This window comes from Oryzias latipes, chromosome 16, assembly GCF_002234675.1.
Source record: "Oryzias latipes chromosome 16, ASM223467v1".
NCBI classification, from domain to species: Eukaryota; Metazoa; Chordata; class Actinopteri; order Beloniformes; family Adrianichthyidae; genus Oryzias; species Oryzias latipes.
In genome coordinates this window covers 25,807,074-25,829,494 of record NC_019874.2, presented here as the reverse complement: position 1 = coordinate 25,829,494, position 22,421 = coordinate 25,807,074, and the positions used below count along the sequence as shown (strand labels likewise).

Genomic DNA, 22,421 nt, shown 5'->3' with positions numbered 1-22,421 from the left:
TCAAGAAGAATTTGACTTTAACCAATGCAGAAATATCAAAATGCTTAATATTCAAATACCTAAATGTCAATAAAAATACATTTATCTAAATAAATGATGCGTCAGGAAACTCAATGCAAATGATTTGCTGCCGCTTATAAATTTGCGGTAAGATTTCCTCTTAACCTTTTCTAAAAGCACAAACAGGAAATAGACGTACAAAGAAACATTAATGAGTCAGACTCAGCAGCTTTATGGCTATCCAATGTATCTCAAGTGTCTAAACATTTCCATCAAACAGAAGCGGTGGAATTTCCGAAGCCTTTATATGATCTCTTATTCTGATTAGCTGATATGGACCAACATGAGCTTTTCTGGATTTTTAGGTTACCAACAAACTGCTGTCACTCTGGATCCAGGCTAAAAAACGGCAGAAATAAAAACAAGTACTTCTAAAAAAAGTAGCTTAAGTATTTATTATTATTATCATTAATGTTGCAACAATCTAGAGTCAAGAAAAAAAACAGCATAAACCTAAAGAGAATTTTTTTTTTTTTTTATTAATGTGACCTTTTCTGCCCTCATTTACCCACCCAGATGCTTCAAACAAACCCACCACAGAAAATCAGAAGAATTACACATATGATTTGTTTACAATAATCATAAAAACAAAGGCTTTGCCTTTCAAAAAGATCCTATTTAATAAAAAGAGTAATGAGCCGAGTTGGTGTTTCTAATGGTGAGAAGGAAAAGGAAAACACACCAGACAACATCTGGAGGCATCTTCTTCACTCTGAGTGGACGGATGCGACTATCATATGCAGTCAGATCATTTCTGCCAGTTCCTGTTGGTGCCAGTAAACATGCAAAGACAGACTTCTCTCTGCTTTAGCGCATCATCGAGTCCGTCTCATGTGATCCGAGCAGGACAAAAGCGGTAAAAAGTGGATCTGAAGCATGTAAATGTCTCCTGCTGCCCTCTCTCAGGGTTGATCTCAGTCACTGCCGCTGGTGTGTGCCCCCTCCCTCACTTATTTTGCAACTGACAAGTGTCAAAAATAAAAAGGGAAGCCCCCAGGATGTGAGAAGAAAAAAAAAGGGCTGTAACATATCTCAGACATCGCCATTTTGGAACTGTACAGCTACAGTAAAATAAAAAGCGGCCAATACAAATGTACAAAAATCTTACAGATTAAAACCGAGGACGGTTGACGGGCAAGAAGCCGAGCTCCAGCAGATCTCTCCAGATAAGGCAGAACCCTGGAGCAGAGTCCATGTGACAGCAAGCCTGAGGCCACTGCTTCTGGGTCTGACAGGGAAGTCGCATCCCCGGGCAGACGCTTATCCACAGCCAGCATGAAGGACAGCTCGTTAGTGATTGGGTGGATTTGCTGCAGCAACAACAGCGTGTTTGAAGTCTTAAATCAAAAAAAACAACAAAAAGCAAATCCCTTTTTTTTACATTTTGACTGCTGCTTTGAATGAAGTGTTTAATGCCAAAAAACAAAACCTCTACGTTTACACATACGAAAGCACAAAGAGACACTTCTTAAAGTGCGATTTTCAAATATGCTAAAACGAGAAAATAAAACATGTCAACAGAAGGAAAAGGAAGCAAAGATTCTTGCAGAAAAAAAACCTCTAGCTGGGGTTTGCAGCTTAACCAGCCACATTGTTTAGGAAGCACGATTGTGAACGCGCCTGGATGTGGATGTGCCGGCCTCGAGCCCAAATCCGTCTGATTATAATAGACTTTTAGGGGGATCCTGAAATTCATCCACACTCATCTCAAAGGCTTCAGATTTAACACTGGGCTGGTCCAATGAGCTGCAGGACTGACCATCCCCGGCTCCTGCCTCACACCAGAACCACAAAAAAAAACAAAAGGAAAGTATGTCAGGAAATGTGATGTGGAAACCGTGAATGAGCAGGTTCCTCCACGAGTAGGGGATTTTGTGTGCACAAGGCCATGTCGGTGGGGGCTGACCAACCTCAAAATGTAAGAGGATGACTGAAACACAAACCTGCCCCCTACTGTTAAGATCCCAACAGTTTTGAGAGAAAGAAAAATGATGAGTAAATACTGTGATCTTTACTCAAGAACCTTGAATTTCTGTGCAGTCTTAAGCTTATCCTCTTGAGATTCTGGGTTATCTCGACCAGCTGCAGTTCTTTAGAAAACTGAAAGACTGAGAAATGAACCGTTCAGATGTTCCGGCTGAATCCTCTGTGTGAGTCAGTGAATTACAACTGTAAGCAGTTCCACTGCCCTAATTCCTTTGAGCAGCTCTTTTTTTTAAAAATCATTTCCTGGTTTGGTGGTTGATCACATGATGCTGGTGGGGCGGTGTGATCAGAGAACTAGTCATGGAGACAAAGGAAGGGACGAGCGGCAGAGTTCAGGAAGACGAATTCCTTCCTTCCGGTTCATAAAGTGCTTCAGCTGCAGGAGGAATCGCACAAAAAACACACAACTGCACACAAACCAGACACTTTCTGATCATTGTTTGTTCTTATAATCATTCATTTAGGTGTCCTTCTACAGTGACATTTCTGATTTTTTTCACCTATTTTGTATAAAAAAAATGACAGAATCAGTTGACATTTCTGAGCAAATTTACATAAACTCACAGCAGAGTAAAGCCCAAAACCCAAGTATGTGAAAGAAATGTTTCCCTTTTTGATACTTTCCCCTTTTTTCCACCTGCTTGTGTTTCCAAAGCAAAGACCAATGAGGTAATGCTGAATCCAGATGAAATGACGCCAACACTCCTCAGGCTTGTTATGTAATCCTTTAGGTCACATGACGAGTGCTTTGTACAACACTGTGTTGACAATTCAAAATAACTACGTGGTTAAGTTCAAACTTATGAATGTTGACTTTCAAATGAAGCTAAAAATGCATTCAGTACAAAGAAAAATAAGAAGAATATTTGTAATCCCATTTTCAGCTGAACTGGCCTCACAAAGCACCCAATTCCCACTTCTGCGCTCTTATTTTGAAAAAAAAAAAAAAAAAAGAAATCAGCTAAATCCTCACAAATTTCGAAAAAATTAGCAGCTAAATCTACCCTTTTAAAGACGAAGAGCTGGTTAAAGTGTTTTAAAAGTGTTTCCGCAAACAAACTTAACTTTCCCTTTGTGGCCTCAGCGGGGGGTCAGTCACACTCCCCGCTCCTCTATTTCCTGCTGACGCACACACCGAACAGCAGCCCCATCCAGGGTAATAAGTTTCAGAGTGGACCTATCATGAAGTCCCTGTTTTTTTGACGCCTGCTTTCATTTACCTTTCATTACCTTTTCCCGCCTGAGGAGTGCAGTTTTCTACAAGGCCATGCGTGACAGTAAAGGCCACGGCTCCAGTTAGGGCTTTGGGTCGGCTGCTGAGAACAAACGTCGAGCACCGAGCTTTAGCTGTCAGGAGCAACTACGCCAACTAAAATATTGCTGCATTTAGTGTAATAAAGGGATTTCTTTTGTCATTTTACAGAAAATAGATGTACAAAAATAGAGCAAAAACGCATGAATCTGTTACAGTAAAGCCCTGGCTGGTTTGTGAAGGACAACAAAAGGGAAGAGCTCAAACATTTTCTTTTCCCTGCAGACAGATTTCTGTCAGTCGATGGACAGAAAACATTGAGAAGCATAAAAAAATGCATTCGTACGGAGGACTGCGCAGAGGGAGGTCTCACCAACACCTCTGGTTTCTGTAGTGCCTAAATGCAAAGCCATTAGAAGAGCAAAAAGAATTAGAGGAGATGACCATTTTTGGTGGTTATCCAGTTAATTCCACTTTTTGCTGGTTTGTAGGAAACTTTCAATCCAGCTGGATTGAAGGAAAAATAATACTTCAAAGGGAAACGAATGAATCATTCTGCTGTGGTTAAGTCTTTACATGATGATCATGACTCCATTAGGGAGGGAAGTGAAGAAGGAGAATGTCAAGAGTCTTTTTGCATAAAGCTGAAAAAGCAGAGGAAGCAGCAGAATCGGGCATTTCTCAGTCACTGCTGTCGTCTTCGTCCTCATCATCCGACAAGTGGTTGTTGTTGTACCTCGACTCCGACCAGCTGTTGGAGTCTGAGCACGGCGCCAGGCTTCCCGACGTCAGCTGGGCGTAGCAGAATTCACAGACGCGGACGGGTTTGGACGACTGGCTGGGAAGGAGGTACTTCTTCTCCGAGCAGGGGTTGCACACCACGTAGCCGCATTTCCTGCAGTGGTGGCGGCGGTTGACGGCCGTGAACTTCACTTTCAGGCAGCGCATGCACACGGACGCCTCCGAGTCGGGCACCCACACGGCGGCGTGCTCGCCCGTCGGGGATTTGCCGCTCTTCTGCAGCAGGTCCTTCACACACTTCCCGATGTGGTTCATCCACTCGCACTTCTCTGTGGCGGTGGCGGCATAGACGGCAAACGACTTGGTAGGCGTCTTGATGAGCCAGCCGTTGCGCAGGTCGCCCTCATCCGGCACCGTGTCGATGGTGACGCTCTCCAGAGGGATGATGTGCTGCTTGTTGTACTTCTTCTTCTGGATGACAATGTTGCCGTAGACCAGGATGTCGTTGAAGAGGAAAAACTGACGCGCCTTTGGCTTCTTGCGGCAGAGTTTGGTGAGGACGCCCTCTCCGATCAGGACGCGGCCCGGAATGGCGAGAGGCTGGCCTGCAGCTCCAAAGCAGCTCTCCACCATTCCTATCCGCTTGGAGTTGGCCTCGCTGTTAGCAAGCCGGTCCACCATCTTCACCTCTCCTGCAAGAAAACAACGATAAAAACAAATTAACGTCCAAAGCAACAGCTCAGTGAATAGAGACGTTTTTTAATGTTCATGTTCAAGAGCAAAACAGCACAAGAGCTTCAGCTTTTGACTTGTTCTTTTTGCTTCTTCTTACAAACCCTCCTTGTCATTTTTCAGTTCTTGTTTTTTAAAGCACAGATTTGGAATGCTGCCCTCTGTGACTAACCAGATCAGACAGCAGAATCTGCTGAACGCAGCTCACCTGATAACTAATTAACAAGACTATTTTTTGGGATAAAATCAAAATTATTTTAGATTAATTATTTATAAGAAATAAACTCTCAGCAACATCAACAATTCTGAACTCGCATAAAGACAAACTTTTGCAGAATTTATTAAAGCTAAAAACCATTTGAGTAAAAACATGAAACAAACATGAATTAGACAGCCTAAAGTCTAACACTTTTCAGGAATATAGTCTAATGACTCAAAAATAGGAGATTTTGGTGTTTAACAAATTCAAAAAAAAAAAGTCTAAATACCAGACATGGATTTTCAGAATTTAAAAACCCATCCATCCATTTTTAGAACCTGCTGAATTGTTTTCGGGTCACACGATAACTGGGGCCAACCCAGCTCCTGTTAAGCCGAGGAGGAATGCATCATGAACAGGTCACCAGTTTGTTGCAGGGCAGACACACTCTCACAGATGCGCACACACACATGCACAATGAATCTCTGAAGCATGTTTTTGGACAGTGGGAGGAAGTTCGGAGCGCCCGGAGAAAATCCACACATGCATGACGAGAACTGCAAACTCCACGCAGAAAGGTTTTAGCCGGGATTCGAACCGGGACTCCTCTCTGTGAGGTGAGAGCGCTAACTGCTACCGTGAAACCCCATTGGAAAACCCCAGTAGAAGGGAAAATTTCAAAACCTCTCATTTCAAAATGAGTTCAGTCACCAATGTTCACTTAAAGACAGAGAAGGCCGTGCTCTTGATGCTCGAGTAGTCTTGACTTTACAGAAGCATTTTCAAAAAAAAGTTTTTGTTTTTATGAGCATCATCTCTACAGTAAGACATGTAGACATATTTCTATGAGCTCCATTCATCACATTAGGATGAAGAGTCTTTTTGCTCATCCTTAAATCTTTTTTTAAGCTTTCACAACAGTTTCAAAAGACTACAGAGACGAAAGCCTCAACACACATTTTCTTTGCCGCTGAGACCCAGATGCCAGCGCAGTTGGGCTCTTGGCGTCTTTCTCTGCCTTTCATAAAGTACAACAGGCGAGGTCAAAGGTTATTGATGATAAAGATGAAAGGGGAACTATTCTTTCTGGCAAGTGCAGAGCAGATACAGCGAACGCTATGTCTGAGTATTGAAGCAACATCAAACCAAAGTGCACATATGCATTACAAAGCCACACTTTACTTCCACCCTTCTTATTCCTATACTTTATCTCTTACACACAACCCCAAATGACAGCTCCAACCAAAGCCTCTTCCTTTGAAGTGTTCAGATAAACTGCAGGTCAGCAATCAGATTTAGTATTGTAAAACTGTTCAACTGGATCCAAAGGAATCCTAAAAGTGCAGCTTTCATTCAACACTGACTCAGTTCAAGTGCAGCTGGTGAGCTCAGAAGTGCTTTAGCACTAACAGACGTTTAGATTTCACCCTAAAATACACAAATGAATAAGAGTTCATTTTTGATAGATTGAAAAGATCTGTTTATGGTCCAACTTATATCACATTATTCAAAATAGTTTAGATTTTTTACAAACATTTTTGTATTCGCCTCAATAAACAAGATAATAAATAAAAAGAATGAAGCAGTCATAAAGAGATTTCATATTTTGCTTTAGGCAAAAATGCTCATCCTTTTGTTTGACAGCAGATAAACAAAAACAAGAGCTTGTGGATACCAACAACCAGACAACAACACTGTCATCGTGTCGTTCTAAGGTCAGAGATTGCTCTGACTTTCTCTGAGCCGTCACAGGAGAGCCACAGGATCCTTTTGGAAGTGAAGATGGGGAACAGAACTGTTCTGTGTTTGCTTTTAAATAGGTTTCCTTTTCAGGTTAGATTCTCATGGGTTTACAATGACAGCCTCACTCATTAAGTTTACATTGTCAACATAATCGCTGACAAACGCTATTATTATTATTTTTTCATGCACTGCTCAGGGGACATTCAAGCTCTCGTGTTCTATTTCTGTGACGGGTTTGACCAGCAGCATTGGGCAGCTCTGAGCTTAGGCGCCTCTGGAGCAAATGGAGTTTGGCTGGGGTGGGGGGTGTTCTCTCCCAACACTGTGCCAGTTCAATCAAACCAGCAACCCTCAAGCCACAAGCTGCATTCTCAACCTAACTCTAGGCTATCGCTGCCCCCGTTTGTTGCAGCTCCACATCTCATCAGAAGATCTGAATTTACTGAATGCAAGTTTGGAAATGACCCGACTTTTACTGGTTAAGTTAAAAGCAGATAAGAAAAAAAAAATCCCAACAGACCAGGATTCGACTAGTTAAGTTCAAAACCTAGAGTTAGTTGCATTGACTTTATATGAGAACTGGACTGAGTGACCTCTCCCCCCACATGTTCCAAACAGGAGGTACCTTATGGCTCCAAGAAGCCAAAATCCCACGGAGTTCTATAGAGAAATAAACTTCTATTACTCACATATTGTATTTGTCAGGAAAACTATTGTTGCTTTACAACTTATTTTTAACATATTCTTGCTAATTCTGATATTTTTGTCATGATATTTTTCTTTATTCCAAGTTATCCAAAGTTATAAACTGACCAAGCAGATGCCTCAATAAAACTAGGACGTCCAACGTTTGAAAAATTTGATTGACAGATTCTCCCCAGCTCACTTTCAAGTGGTAGGGGCGTGGACATCCAACAAGCACAGCCCTGATTGGTGAGAGTGGTTGCCATGGAAACGATGATTCAGACCGATTTGGACCAATGACTACTCATGATGGCTCCAACACAGCATAGTCATTTTCTGTGGGTGTTGTCACACTCGGTCTTAATGTCACACTTAGTTGACATTAGGACTTTTAGAATACGTAATTCAACAGTAGCTATAAACTATACTACTTTAAAACTGAAGAGTAGTTTGTTGGACAGTGAAAAATCAAAAATATAACTGGTAGTTTTAGAAAAAACATCTTTTAACATAAATTTTTTTATTGGCTACAAAAACAAGATTCAATTATTTTAAAAACTGGTCCATGACAGTGAAGCAAAGCAACACAAACTAAATATATTTCCTTTTTGAGTTGTTGGTCAAAAAGAGTTAGTAGTAGTTTCTATGAGAAGATAGTTAATAAAGCATATGAAGCAGTTTACAGATGTAAATATATTCCTGTCTTCCAAACTTTAAAAAAATAAATGCAGATTTAAGAGCCGCGGTAATTAACTAGAAAAGCCAGAAAAAGCAGGGTGGGCTCTACAGTGATGTGAAGACTAAGAACTCGGAGAGAGGCTGTAAGCTGCCTGACAGATAAGTGTGGCTGCTGACATATCAACCCTAACAGTGAGGGCTGTTTGCCCACTGCAGCAAAAGCACTTCCCATCCCAGGACAGTCAAGGAAAAGTATCAGCTACAACACTTTTTGGACTAAACAGATAGATATTCTTTTGTTCCAAAGGACCAAATGTTAAAATTGACAGTTTACAACCGGAAAACAAAAGTTAAAGCACACCATTAGGAACTGTGTCATTGGATTGATTTTATATAAGCTTTTTTTAAACAGGCAAAGACTTTTGATTATTTAAACTAAATTAATAAAAAAAAATTGACATATGCTGAAAAAATAAGCTAATATGCAAGAATAGCTTCATCAATATTCTGTCATTTTCATTCACTTTGCGAAAAAAAGGATTTAAAACATTCCAGAGGAGTGATGGTTAACTTCACATCTTGTTGTGAAAAGGTTGAAACATGACAGCCAACGAGCACAAAACTCAGGTCACAGCAGTGACTTTTCAAGTATTACCATTCAGAACTTTTGAGAGGTAACATGAAGAGCCTACTTGATATTTTGCACACCAAGGTTTTTTAGACATTTTGAAATTAAAATTTGGTTTGCAAATGGAGTGCACTGAAACAATCGCAGTTCCAGTAATCAACCTCTTAAATATTTAGATGAAGTAAGAAGGCGAATTGTAAAAAAACATTAAAAAAACCTTACTGGAAACCACAGTCAATCACTGCAATAAACACATCAACAATAACAATGTGTTGAAAGTTATTTTAAAAAGTATCTACAAGACCAAAAGTTATATAGCAGCTACCTTTATGGTACTCACATTACAAAGACAATATGTGCACAAATAAATAAACATATTTTCATAGTCAGAGACAATAAATTAACTATATGACAAAAGTATCTGCTACAACATGCTTATAATATTCATTTATCGCATGTGTGCTTTGCAAAATTTTCTTATTGTTTGAATGTAATGAAAAAGCTCAGTAGTTTCAATGGTTGCAGGTTTTCAGAATTTGATGGAATAACTTTCTGCAGCGTTTTGTTTCAGTTATATGTGGAAACCTTTTTCTAAAACTTTTTTAAAAGACATGGTTGCAGAAGTCTTTCTTTGCTCAATTTATGCAGTGCAGTCATGTCACTTCACAATAACAACTCCTCTAACATAGATATACTTGTGCTGGCTTGTTCCAATTATGTAGTCTCATTACCTGAAATATTAAAACATTCTTAGTAAAGCTTGTAGAATCTGGAATGCAGTTTTGGGGTCTTGCTACATTTTTCAGACCTTGTGTTCTATAAAGAGGGCTGTTCCTTCTGGTTCCTATTTCACATGAAAAGAGTGTGTTAATATTAGAATGAATTTAAAAGCCTAAAAAACTATATTTGTTGTTCAAACTGTTATTTCTTTTCGTAAAGTTAAACAACATAAAAAAAGGAACCAGAACATCTGACTAAAAATGCCCAGAATATTTAGGCCAAATCCGAATTCTGCCCCTATGGGTTCTCCCTACCCCTACATTTAGCCCTCCAAATGGAGCTTTGTAGAAAAATAGTTTCTTCTAATTCTAACATTAACATCCACATTAACGAGGAGCTCCTAGGGCTCGAATAATGCATGGCAACATCAGTTTTAGAACTTTAAAAAGTCATGCTAAAACAAAAGGTCATTACTTACATTTCTATTTACATGTACATTTCTGTGCTTCATAGCACACCCACATGAAGAAATGTGTTTCTTATTCAAAAAACCAAAGGGAATATTATTAGAACATTCTACCACACTGTATGGTCACATGTCTTTGCTAAATTCCAAGTGTTTCAAGACATTAGATTGGAATGATGGAATGAACAGTTTTTGCTGTCATCACACGTTTAATGTCCGCTGTGACCCACCTGGTTATTTTTACATTACGGACAAAAAAATAAAAAATACTGGGCATCAATCCAAATGGTATTTTACAATAACAATATAATCGATTTATTTTATTTTGAAACGATTTTATAATGTTATAGGTCGATTCGATTCAATTAACAACTTATCCTCAGACGGATCAATCTGGCTGGATCATAGGAGTAGAAATTGATTTGATTAGGCGTTACAATCCTTTCCCCATCTGAGATATGAAGTGGATTTACACATAGTTGATGAGTGCAAATATGCTGGAAAGAAATATTTAATCAATTCTGCTTACCTTAAAACATTGAACTTGACAATGTTGTAAATGTTACACACTTTTTTTATAGTATAACATATCATAGCTAATATGAATAACGATGCAGGAAGCTGAAATATCCCCTTGAAGCCATGCAGCCCAATCCAGTCCAAAGTGCTAACGACAGCAGTAAATGGTCTTTATTCCTCCCTTATTTGCGAGGGTTAGATACCAGAGACCCCAGCGAATCCGCAAAATTCAGATTTAAAAAGGGGATGAAAAAAAAATCAAAGAATCTGAGGTTGGCACATCACTTTATAACCTGCAGGTAAATTTACAACAGTGGTCCATTACGGTGCCTGGAATAATGGGAAGCATGAGTCAGACGCTAAAGGGAGCGGGCGCCGATGACAGCCAGGAAGTGAAGAAAGAAAGTATTCTGTGGGCTGTAGAAAGCTCCCACAGAAACAATGACACCCATTTTTCCCAAAGGGGCAATGTGAGGAAACATACTCCCAAAGAAGAGCTTATATGTTGTTCTTGCTTTCTCCATCCTTAAACTGCTGATCTTGTTAAGATGCAAAAAAATTAATAAAATAAAACTAGGGACCAATCCCAGATAGTGAAAAATCTGGGATTTTTGTTTTGTTGTGATGAACATTTTTCTATTAAAAATGCATATATAGAAATCAAAGATGCATGAACTTATACGTTAAGACGTAAAAACTGTTGTTAGGTAAATTTTTTCAATTCTTATGCAGTTTTCTTTTTTAAAGTCATACGAAGGACTGGCAGATTGTCCAGGATGTGCCCCACCTTTGCCTTACAGGGAGGCAACCGTGAACCAGTGATCCTGCACAGGAGTAAGGTAGTAATAGATATTTGGATAGATGTTACCTCTAAAAGAGAACTTTAGAGTTCATAGTAACTGACCTAATACTTTAGAGCAAACGTAAAGAGCTGATGGTGCAGCATGAGTCAGGAAGCTGAAGTGTCAGGTCACAACACTCTGACATTTTCATGATTGAAAGTGAAAAGCTCATATTTTTTACATGAGGGTTCACAGAAGTCTGAAGGTTTTCATTTTTTACCATTTCCAAGAGTTCCAAGATAGAAGGAGCTGCTGTTCAGCACTATTCTTTGGGTTGGAATAAACGAATGAAGGGTCCACACCAAGCAAATATTAGATTAAAACAATATTTTTACTTTTTACTATTGTCTACAATATTTCTGTATTTTTCTTCAAATAAAGACATGTGAATTTATTTTCAATTTGGAAACACTTTTCAGAAGCTCTTAACACAACATTTGACAATCAATAATTTTATGTCTACTTTTCCATTTTAATTCTACCACTAGTTTATGCTCTTGACCCACTTTTTTGAAAATCTTGGTTTTGTTTTTTGCTTTTTACAAAGTAACATTACCTACACTAATCTAACTTTTCATATGTTCTTGACAAAATTAACTCCCCACAAAAGAACAGAACATTGTTACCTTAAATCTAATGCTTCATTTCTTTCCTCTATTTGTAGGTTATTGTCCTCCTCCCACAGAAAACGCTAAGACGTCCAGTCCAGCAGAATGAGTGTGCAGATGGAGGCCAGATTGTTCCCTAGAACAGATTTCTCAGAGTTCTGCCACTTCTAGTTTTATCAATTTGCAGACTTTATGATTGATGTAAAGGAGGTTTTTTCATTTTTTGTTGAAGTCATCTCAGGTGTTTTCCCTGTCAAAGTGTAACGTCCTCCTTGGCATACGACAGAATACTCATGCAAAAATAGCATTTCCTGTATGCGTATAGGGACAAATTCATTTTAGGCAGAATTTACATGGTTAGAGTTGTCAGCTGGGTTCAGTGCACACTAAGCAGCTGGGTTGTTAGCACAACATAAGACATTCAATATTTTCTTAATAAAACCAAGTGATCCTCACAATGTTTTCTAACTTTGAGATGATAGGTTATTCATGAATGGCTAACATTTAACCAAAATGCAACTCTAGAATGCTAAAATGAAACCAACAAAAACACATTCTGCCATTAAAACAAAGAGGAAGAATGCGTTGTAACTCCCTCACTGCAGGAAGAAGCACTTTCACAGATCTTTCCTGCTCTTTTCCAGCTATTAGACTCGACAACAAGAAATGCACAGTGTTGAGGATTTAACAGTGATTTATTTTTTAAACAAAAGCAAACTTGGACAGTTTTATGATAGCAACATGCTTAATAAACGTTTCAAGGACCCTGATCATCTGGGGAGTGGGTCTGAGAAAGTGTACGGAAAAAAACACCATCACCTCTGTTCCATTTTTCATAAAAGCTTCGAAAGCTAAGGGACATTTTATCTGATCTCACATTAACACAACAAAAATTGTGCAGAGAGACCTCTCTAGGTAGATATATGGAACTGTTGTGGGTTTCACAAAGAAATGTCTTTTTTAGAATAGAGCCCAGAGGACAGTGGCTCCAAAAAAAGGGGAAGCTGCCCCAAAACCGCCACTGTTCAGCTGTGTTGCAAGCCATGTCTCAGATGACTAATGTAGTAGTAGTATTCATGGTTTGAAATGTCTTGGCCTCTTTTTTCCCAAAATGCAACAGTCAGGAGTTTAATAGCTTTTTCAGAAATTTAAGAAGCCTGACGTCCTTAAAGGCATTTCGCCAATGAAGCTGACAAAGAAAAATGTGGACAAGCTTAACAAAAAGCATTAATGGGCGGGACGTCCAGTGGTTCATATAATTCCTTTTCCCGAGATGTCTTTTCATTAGAAAAAGATAAAAAGAAAAGGATAATAAAGCAATTATATTGTTTAATCTGCTGTGCTTCAATTTTCAAATTGAAGTAAAGATGCATTCTGTCAATGAATCAGTGGATTGGGATTTTAAGCTTGACGTGGTGTCATAACAGAAGGTTGCTGAAGAGCAGGAGTATACAAAACAGACCAGTTATTCTGGGACTCTTTAATGCATACAGTTCTGCTCTGAGTCACTCTATATTTATTGTTGTTTAAACATCTTGACAACTAACAGCATTCACACACAACTTTGTTTTACCCTTTTTTCCTTTATCTCTTTTCATGTTGTCTTATATCTACTGGCAGCACGAATATCTTTAAGAGCTCAGTGTTTGCCAGACAACAAAGTATATGTCACACGCACTTTGTCCAGTCAAACACGCCAATAGGTCAAAAAACAAACCAATAAAAAATGTTTTAAATTGAAACTGGGCCAGCAATACAAAACAAGCCATAATTATGATAATGTTAATATTTAAATTCTTCCAAATACTTTCTATCAACTTGTGTCTCATGGATGATTTTGATCCTGGTCACCTCAAAAGCTCCAATTTTGTGTGACAGCTGTTATTAAAAGACAAAGCACATAGCGATCATTTAATTTTCCAATTTAAATGTGGTGTTTATAGTTCATTCATTCGTTCATTCATTCATTCATTCATTCATTCATTCATTCATTCATTCATTCATTCATTCATTCATTCATCTTCTTCAGTTTATTCCCTCTCGGGGTCCCGGGGCTGCCTTTATAGTAATGAATGATTACTGATTTTACATTAAAGAAAAATAAAAATAAAAATGTAGCAGAAACTGAAGAAAAGCAGCATCGATCACAAGTGTTTTTAACTAAATCCTAAAATTATTAAAATAACAAACAACTATTGCTGTGTAGAGTTGAAGCATTTATTCTTAAGAACTTCCTTTAAAAAAAAAGAGAGATGTCATTCCAGTTTGTCATCCAGTTACTATCTCAGCCATCACCAACCAGAAACAACCATCACCATAATCTGATCCTTTAGAGAAGAAATACGAATAAAACAAAATCCTGATCGTAACAGGTAACATCTTTGCTTATCTGCTTGATGTGTCACAAAGGAAGTAACAACCCTATTAATGTAAGCCGTAGCTATATATAAACTGAGACATGCAGGATTATGTGGTGGAAAGTACACTGGATTACAAAGGAAACTACAGACATCCTGTCCTTCCAGAATGGAGGGGAGCAGTGAGACGGACAGTCTGCTGTTCCGTCAGGTAGTTTTCATACTAGTCACCTCTAATAAAACTAGTTTTACTATTCAGGCTTGAACACAAATAGGGGACAAAATTACTTGGCTTGACTAAGTAACTTAATTACTTCTCTCAAATCAAAAGCATAAGTAATATTGTATAACTGATAACATAAGAACCTGTACTATATGTAACCAACTTCAGTTATCTAGGACTGGAAACCTGTCATAAGGTGTTCTTTTCCGTGACTTAGTAATTTTAGTAATTGAAAGTTCCTTAGACTGACAAAGGTGGTGGTAATCTTATACGCCAACATCCTTATCTCAACTATAGTAGGACAGTTAAAATACACCAGAGACATGTAAGGCTCCTAAAACTGGTTTTTAATGCAGTAAAGGTATATTAACAGTAATATTTTGTTAATACTCACATCATTTAAAATGTAGATAGTAACCCAAACCTAATTTTTCCTTTTGTTTTCCTATTCAGGTAAAAATGTTCTGTCTTTTCAGAATCTAATCATGTAATTTTTCTCAATATGCCTGAAATAACAAAATACTCATAAATAATTGGAATTTTTGTGGATACATTCATTTCTTGTGAGGTTTATTTTTTATTTTTAAAATGTTAAATCGAGCTTTTTTTCTGTTTTATATATTTTTTTCTAATACAACTATTTCATTACGTTGTAATAAAAAAACAACATTTTAAATGTTAAAAAATATTCTAAATTTAAAAAATTGGACAGGGTTTGACACTAAGCTTCCTGACATGTATGGAATTTGAGTCTAGAAAAGCCTCAGGTTTTGTTTTTCACAACTAATACCGGAAACAGAGGTATAAAAAAAAGAAACGAACAAATGCAGCATCAACCTTTAGAGCTAAAAAAAGATTAGATGCAATAGACACATTAGATAACAAGATCATATCTCACAAACCATTTCCTGCAAGCTTTTTTTTCCAGTAAACTGTGTGTTCAATCTTAAAACCAGTGATTTTCAATCTATTTCCAACATTAAATTCGAACATGACAACATGCATTTACATGTTTACATTTAGAATGAAGAAGCCACAGAAATACTGTACATGTGACCTCTGACTTTACATATTTTCTTCTCCCCTTACATATTGCAAAATGAATGTTTTTAAATAGCTTTGCCTTACAAGTGTCTTGACTTTGCAACCATTTGATTAAGTTTGCTAAAAAATATACAGTGGTGGATTACAAAAAGGGAAACAAACTATTTCTACTAAAACCTTTTTTTTTGGTTAAACCTGTTAATTAGAAGGGAAGGTACAAACACTGAAACACAGCTGATTTAATTACTAATTAATTATCAGATTAAAAAAACAAAAACATTATGCTGCCAAATTATAGGACAACAGTAGTTATTATTGAACGCATTAATTTCATGAATTATTTGGATTTGTGGCATTTGCAAAATTTGCAAGCAAAAATTAAATAAGTGCTTTGCACATATTGCAATTACCAATTTTCTCATCTACATTGTTCTCTCAAAAAATAAGAGTCCTCTGTGCAAAGAAAGCAGAACTTGTTCAGGAGTCAGCCACTGTAGTCAATGCATGTACTGACTTGTGAGGGGATAGGAATTTGAAACTTTAAAATAAAGAAAAAAGAAAAGTTCATGTACAACTTAATACCTGCCAAGCAGATTACACGTCAACAGCTTTTAGCATTCAAGGCTGAATAAGTAAAAATTAAAGAGAAGTTCTGTGCAGTTTTAACCTCTGCACTTTAACACATGCAAGACATGATGTTGAACTTCTCTTTTTCATTACAGAAAGTTCAACTAGCAGCAGAAATCGAACAGTTACTTCTACCACAGCACAAGAGAACAAGTCTGGACCTCTAACTGCTACCAGATTCACGTGAACAGGTTTCAGAAGGGTGGAGTAATCTGGAGTCTTTCCTAAACCTGTAACTGCTCAGGAAACTAGTCATTATTCTCTTCACCCCTCCAATTAATGCCTCAAAGGGAAATAAAACTCCTATAAACTGGAGTTTATCAAGGGTTTCCAAACTCAACAAAACACAATTGCTTACTTTTAAAATCTCCAAATGAAAGTTATAACAAAGTTCTCGAGACTTCCCGATTCAAAATTGTCATCCAAGTTGGAAAACTGGTGTCAATGTCAATTGAGAGTTAGCCACCTAGCTACGAAGTTAGCTTCTAAACATTCATCAAAAGTTAGTTCTGGTCCATAAGATAGTTCCACTTTTCTCACTAGGCCTTACCGAAACAAGATCTGCGATATCGTTTGATAAAAGTACCCGAAATAAAACGAAATAGTAGTTTTTAGAGCCAGCAACCTCCTAGCTTAAGAAGGAATAAAGTAGCACGAGCCAAAGCAGCCAGGCTTTAGCCCTATCGCCAAAAAAACCAACAGTAACAACTTTTAAACTCGAAGAACTACATACCTGATGGCAGCTGGTGTTATACAGTCAAACTTTCAGTAATTTTCAGCTCGGTTGTACTCCAGTTCCTGACCAAAAAAGCGATATCTTCGTTAGAGAAAGTGGCCGCTGCGTTCAGAGGGAGCAACAGCAGCTGGAAACTGCCCCGGCCGAGGATTAGACAACAACATGGCAGCACCGCGCTGCCTTCACGGACCTCCGCTTCAAATCCAGAGCGCTGGGAAAACGGAGCACTGACATGACACATTCAAAGGACTCAACTCTCACAGACGCTCAACTGTCATGTTGTGCATTTAGTATTACAAACAGCACTGAAAGATTACTACTTTTTACTGGTTATAAAATCAAAGTGCGCATAAAGTCATTGGTACTCAAATTTACTGGTGGATTATGAAAGCCTTCTTTGAAATGCAAAATTTACAAGCTTTATTTACATTTCTGTTTTTCTTGAAAATCTTTCTTTTTAAATGACTGAAAAGTCATTAAAAAAGATTCAATGTGCCTACAAAAATATAAAAATAAAATCCTGACACCAAACAAACACACCACAATAATAAAAAAAAGGCTTCTTGTTCCGCCCTTTATATTCAGTTTGGAAACCTCTTCAGTCATTTGAGTTATAGCCAAATTCCCCATCATGGAGCTACAACAATGATATCCTGTTTTGAGGTAATTTAAAAGAGAAACTCAAATAAAATGCTTCAGTCGTCAGTTCCCACATTCGGTGTCAGCCACTCTTTCATCCAAAACAAGTGACTTCATTTATTTATCTATTTACTTAATTCTCTATTAATAATTTATTTATTCATTTTCGTTTCTTTAGACATGCTATTTTAACAAAAAATAGTTCAAGCTATTCTCTAGAGCCTTGCCTCTGAAGTTTAACTTTCTGCAAAAAGTTAAAAAAATAAACAGAACTTAAACTCATACAGAAACGTTTCAACACAGCTGGAAGTCCTTTTAAAAGTAACAAATTCAAACAAAAACTTGTTTTGCCCCAACAACCTTTTTTGAGGAGAGGTTTTCTGATGTACCATGAAGGCACCACGAGCTGGGCCAGTAGCCAAACTCGGGGAAGAGAAATGAGGTGCCAGTTCATGATTCAGACCATAAACAGGACAGGACATGCTTGGCCTTTCCAGGTAACAAGGCGCTTCCAACTTTGTGGAAGAGAAAGTTGAAAAGCTTTCACCAACATTTGACACAATTAATTTTTTTGTTTTTTTTAAACAGAGAACATTTGCAGTCAGTCATAAATCAGGATTTTTTTAAAAACTCTGTCAAGCTAACTTTGTGCAATTTAATACAAAGGAGTATTAATTATTTTATTATAACTTCTTGAGGTTTATTTAAGAAGTACCTCCAGTTTTGTGAAATAGATCATAGAAACTTTAAGAATGAAAAACATACATTTTGTCAAGTGTGGGGATTTACAATTCTAAAGCTAGAAGATAAACATGAATGACACTTTCAATTTAATGAGAAATAAGCAATTTTATGAGTTTATATCTTGTATATCTTGTTATTCCTTGTCAAAATAATGGAATAATGGAGCGTTTAAATGAATAATTACTTCAGTGTTTTACTCAGGCGAGGGTTTAAACTGCGTGGCAACCAATCAGTGAGCAAAAAAAATAATGTCTTTTTACCACTTCCTCTGAATGTTCCTGTTTATTACAATTTAAAAAAACACAAAGAATAGCTTTTTCCATGTAATCAGTGAATCTATTTGTTTGACATAATATGTTGCTGAAACTCGATTCGATTAAGGCACAAAAAAAGGTTTTCATACAATAAATCTCCTCATCTGCTTCTCGTTCTACCCTAAGGGGTTAAAATGATCCATTCATTGGGCTGTATCCTCTTTCATACAACAATAATCTATGGTCATAAATCATAGGTAATCTCAAACTCAGTGAGTAGTCTCTTCCTCATAAATGTTTTTTTCACATAATTTGTAGATTGTGTGAAAAAAAAAATCACACAATCGTCCAAAGTGTCAAAAAAACAGGTCCTCATATCACAAAAAAAAACCCTCAAATTTTCCACAACTTTAGCATTTTCCCAAATCAAAATAAAGCGACACAATATGAATCAAGATAAAAAAGAAAAAACAACAAAATCAAATCAAAAAAGGGCATTCATGTTTTTTTTCCGGAGATGCTCTTAACCATAGCTTTTACTCATAGGTTCTCATACAGTTAAAAACAAAACAAAAAAAAAAAACTGTTTTCAGCAATATAGTCTTTCAAACACTTAGGTTATTACTTTTGTTGCAATGCAATAAAATGGCCATTGTATCTTATGAATAGTTTTTATGAGTTGCTTCTTTTTTCAACCAATACTTAATACACATTAAACAGCTGGAGTTCCATAAAATTATGTTTTGGGCGCCTCTGATGAAACTTCACTATCAAAAAAAGATCCCAATTTGATGCAAAAGGTGCCGAAAATGTTCTACTAATCCAAGTAAAGAAACGTGGCAGGTTAGGCAGTAGATGTTTTAATAAAGGAAGTGATTTAGCTGGCAGATAAAAGTGGGTTCCTTATTGTATATCTATGTCAGGAAACAACTTTAGCCTATGTGAGAAGCACTTGTGTCAGACTGCAGACAGATAAACTGTTGAGGTTAAGAGGATCATTGATCACATGTACGCCTCCTTAACACCAACACAGACTCGGGGTGATTATTTATCTGGATCTCTGAAGCCTTTGAGGCTCGACTGAGTCACCGGAAGACAGCAGCTTATCTCTGTGTTTATAGAAACAATAATCACTTCTCAAAAACATTGCAACACCACCGGGAAGGTTGCACGTCTTAGGTTTTTTATTTAAAATAAGACAGCCACTAAATTGATTCAGTGGCCGATTTTTCACAGTTTTGTTCCAAATGGGAAAACCTCACAACTGAAAAGAAATGAAGACAAAACAAGAAGTACAAGCTTATTACCTGTAAAAGTGCAAATTATACGTAGCTCTGCAGTAGGGAAATAAAGGGTCTTTTCTTTTGTGGTTTCAGTTCTTGTACCCTTTTCAGGTCTGGTGAAGATAAAGTGTAGAAAACAAGTCAATAAATCAATTCCAACAAAAGTCTAAAAGAGCAAAGAAAGCAAAACATGATAGATGATACTTTGAATTTGCAATAAGCAATAAGGACAGCTTTTATCTTTTAGTGTCATTACAGCCTTAATCTGAAGTTAACCTCTCCAAATATAAAAGTATTGTATAAAGTGTTTTGGTGCTGAAATGGTGGTGTTTTGTGCTCTTTTTCTCCTTCCAAGTATTCTTGCTGTTAGGTTCATGGCTTCCTCCAGTCACCACAATTACATGTTTGCTTGGCTGGAGACTCTAAATTTACTGAGTGTACATAATTGTTTGTCTTGTCTGCTCTGTGTGGCCCTGACTGGTAAAAAGACTGGAGGGGTCAGTGGCCCTGCCCTGACTGACACACCTTTGATACATGGCCGGGGCGTCGCACCCTCGCACCCATGGACCCGTGAACTCCTTTGATAAGACACCAGGGAAACAAACATTAATGGCTGGGGGGGCAAAGACTCACTTTTTGTTTTTTCAAATACTCTAAACATTTTTTTGAGCGATAGTAAAAGCGTTCCCAGTGGTAGTAAGTAAGAAAGTAAGTAATAATTATTCATATAGCACATTTCACGGACAGCAGTCACAAATAGCTTTACAAGAGGAAAAAAAACACATAAAATGCAACACGGTTAAAAATACATAAAATATTTAAAAAAAACTAAAATAAAGTCAGACAGCTTTTTTGAGCTTTTTTCCCATACTTTGGTCTATGAAGCTGACAGTTAGATAGTTAGTCAAGTCGGTTCAAGTGTCAAATAGTGATTTTTCTTTGAATTCAAATTCTTAACCCGTTGGCGTGTATTGATGCAAAACTGCATCAAACCACTTCAGCTCTGAATTTACCTTAATTTAGCATCTTAAGCAAAAACACATGTGATTTTTTTCATAGCTGGAAATAAACTGAGACACCAAGGGGTTAAGGCATCGAAAATATTAAAAGTCAGAGAGAGGTTTAGGGCAAAAAGAAACTTAAGACCTTTTTATTTAAAAAAAAAAAGTTGCAAAAAATAAGCAGCCAACATTAACAAACTCAAAATACAAGACAAGATTGGGGCTATATTTTAAAGTTGTTTCCTGGAACACTTCTTCATAATTTTGAAGACATTTCAGCTCCTTCTCCTTTACTCTATTGCAAAGGTTCATTTTTGTTGTTGCCAAAACAGATTTTCTCACATTTTTCCCTCATGTTTATAGACACAGATCAGGGACTGCAAGGTGTCCAGGTCGTCTGGCTGCAAAACAAGCCTAACCTCTTTGTTCCTCTGCTAGATAGAGGGCAGAGTCTGGGTGCCCTGCTCCATAATTGGATTTAGTTCTGGACTAACATAGAGCTAAGCGTTAAGGCTAAATAACTCCACTTTGGTCCTACAATCCTGTTCTTTATTTAGTCTCACATTTTCCACCACTAACTAACCTACTTTCCCTTCAACTAATCCAAAAGATGTCTTTGCCTTTGGATTAATTGAATTTTCTTTAGTAAATACTTTTATTTCATTATATATTTATTATTCTCAGTGGTAATTTTGGTTAATTTTATTTCAGCTAAGGTGCTAGAGTAAATAAAGCTAGACAGAAAAACATTTTTTGAAATGTGGGTTTTTCCAATTTGAGTTGAATGTTTTCATTTGTCAGTAGATGAAAGGCAATACCTTTTTCAGATAAAGATTGTGAGGAGAGCGGCAGAAGAGGTTGAAGTTTTTAATTTTCCTAGTGCTCTGTTGTCAAAAGTTTGACAGAAACTGTCAAACCAAAGTTAGAACATCTTTTCCTAATAAGATAAAGGCAGTCGACTTATTCTTGCATGCAGGATTTTTTCTTCTCATTTAATGAATTGCATGGCAGCCTGGGTCTGGGCTAACCAAACAGCAATTGCACAAATCAACTACGAATAAGTTTTGAAAGTAATGGACCAAAAAGCTGCCAGACTGCACAGCTGTCTTATTTTAAATTAATATTTGCAAACTTTTGACAGTTTTGTTAATTTTCATCTTTCCAATAGACTTTCAAGTTTCAAAATACTGTCAAGGGAATGAAAAGCATTTGATCAAATGTGAAGCTGTGGAATACAACGCAGTTACACAGCTGAATGTAATGACTGCAGATAGAAAATAAACAAATCTGTGAAAACTAATCAGGGGGTAATTCCAGAAAGCAGGTTATGCTAGTTAGCATGGTAAGTTTGAGGCTAAGGAAGTTGATAACCTCAGCTTTCAGTTCCAAAAAATGGAGGTATGTTTCAGGGTATGTCAAGTTGCCATAGCAACTCATGCTCTGAACATAACCTGGTCTGGAGCAGGTTTAGTTGAAGGTTACTTTGTTTACAAAGAGGTGAAGCAGCATGGCGTGTCCATTTGAAGATGATCTAATTGATGAAGAAGCTCAGATAATACTTTTTCCACCATGAGAGGGTGATAAGACCACGTATGAATGTTGGAAAGATAAACTTTTTTACATTGATCTAACTTAATTATTTGCTTCAGTTAAGA

The 22,421-nt window shown here is 37.3% G+C and overlaps 1 protein-coding gene across 1 annotated transcript; it reads right to left on the bottom strand.

Moving 5' to 3' along the window:
• Positions 1–518: 518 nt before the first annotated feature.
• Positions 519–17,026, bottom strand: plekhf2 (pleckstrin homology and FYVE domain containing 2). The gene is made up of 2 exons (XM_004078327.4): positions 16,843–17,026; positions 519–4,731 (listed from the first exon to the last, which is right to left on the bottom strand). The coding sequence occupies exon 2, from the start codon at positions 4,718–4,720 to the stop codon at positions 3,980–3,982; it is 741 nt and encodes a 246-aa protein (XP_004078375.1). The 5' UTR covers positions 4,721–4,731; positions 16,843–17,026; the 3' UTR covers positions 519–3,979.
• Positions 17,027–22,421: the final 5,395 nt, after the last annotated feature.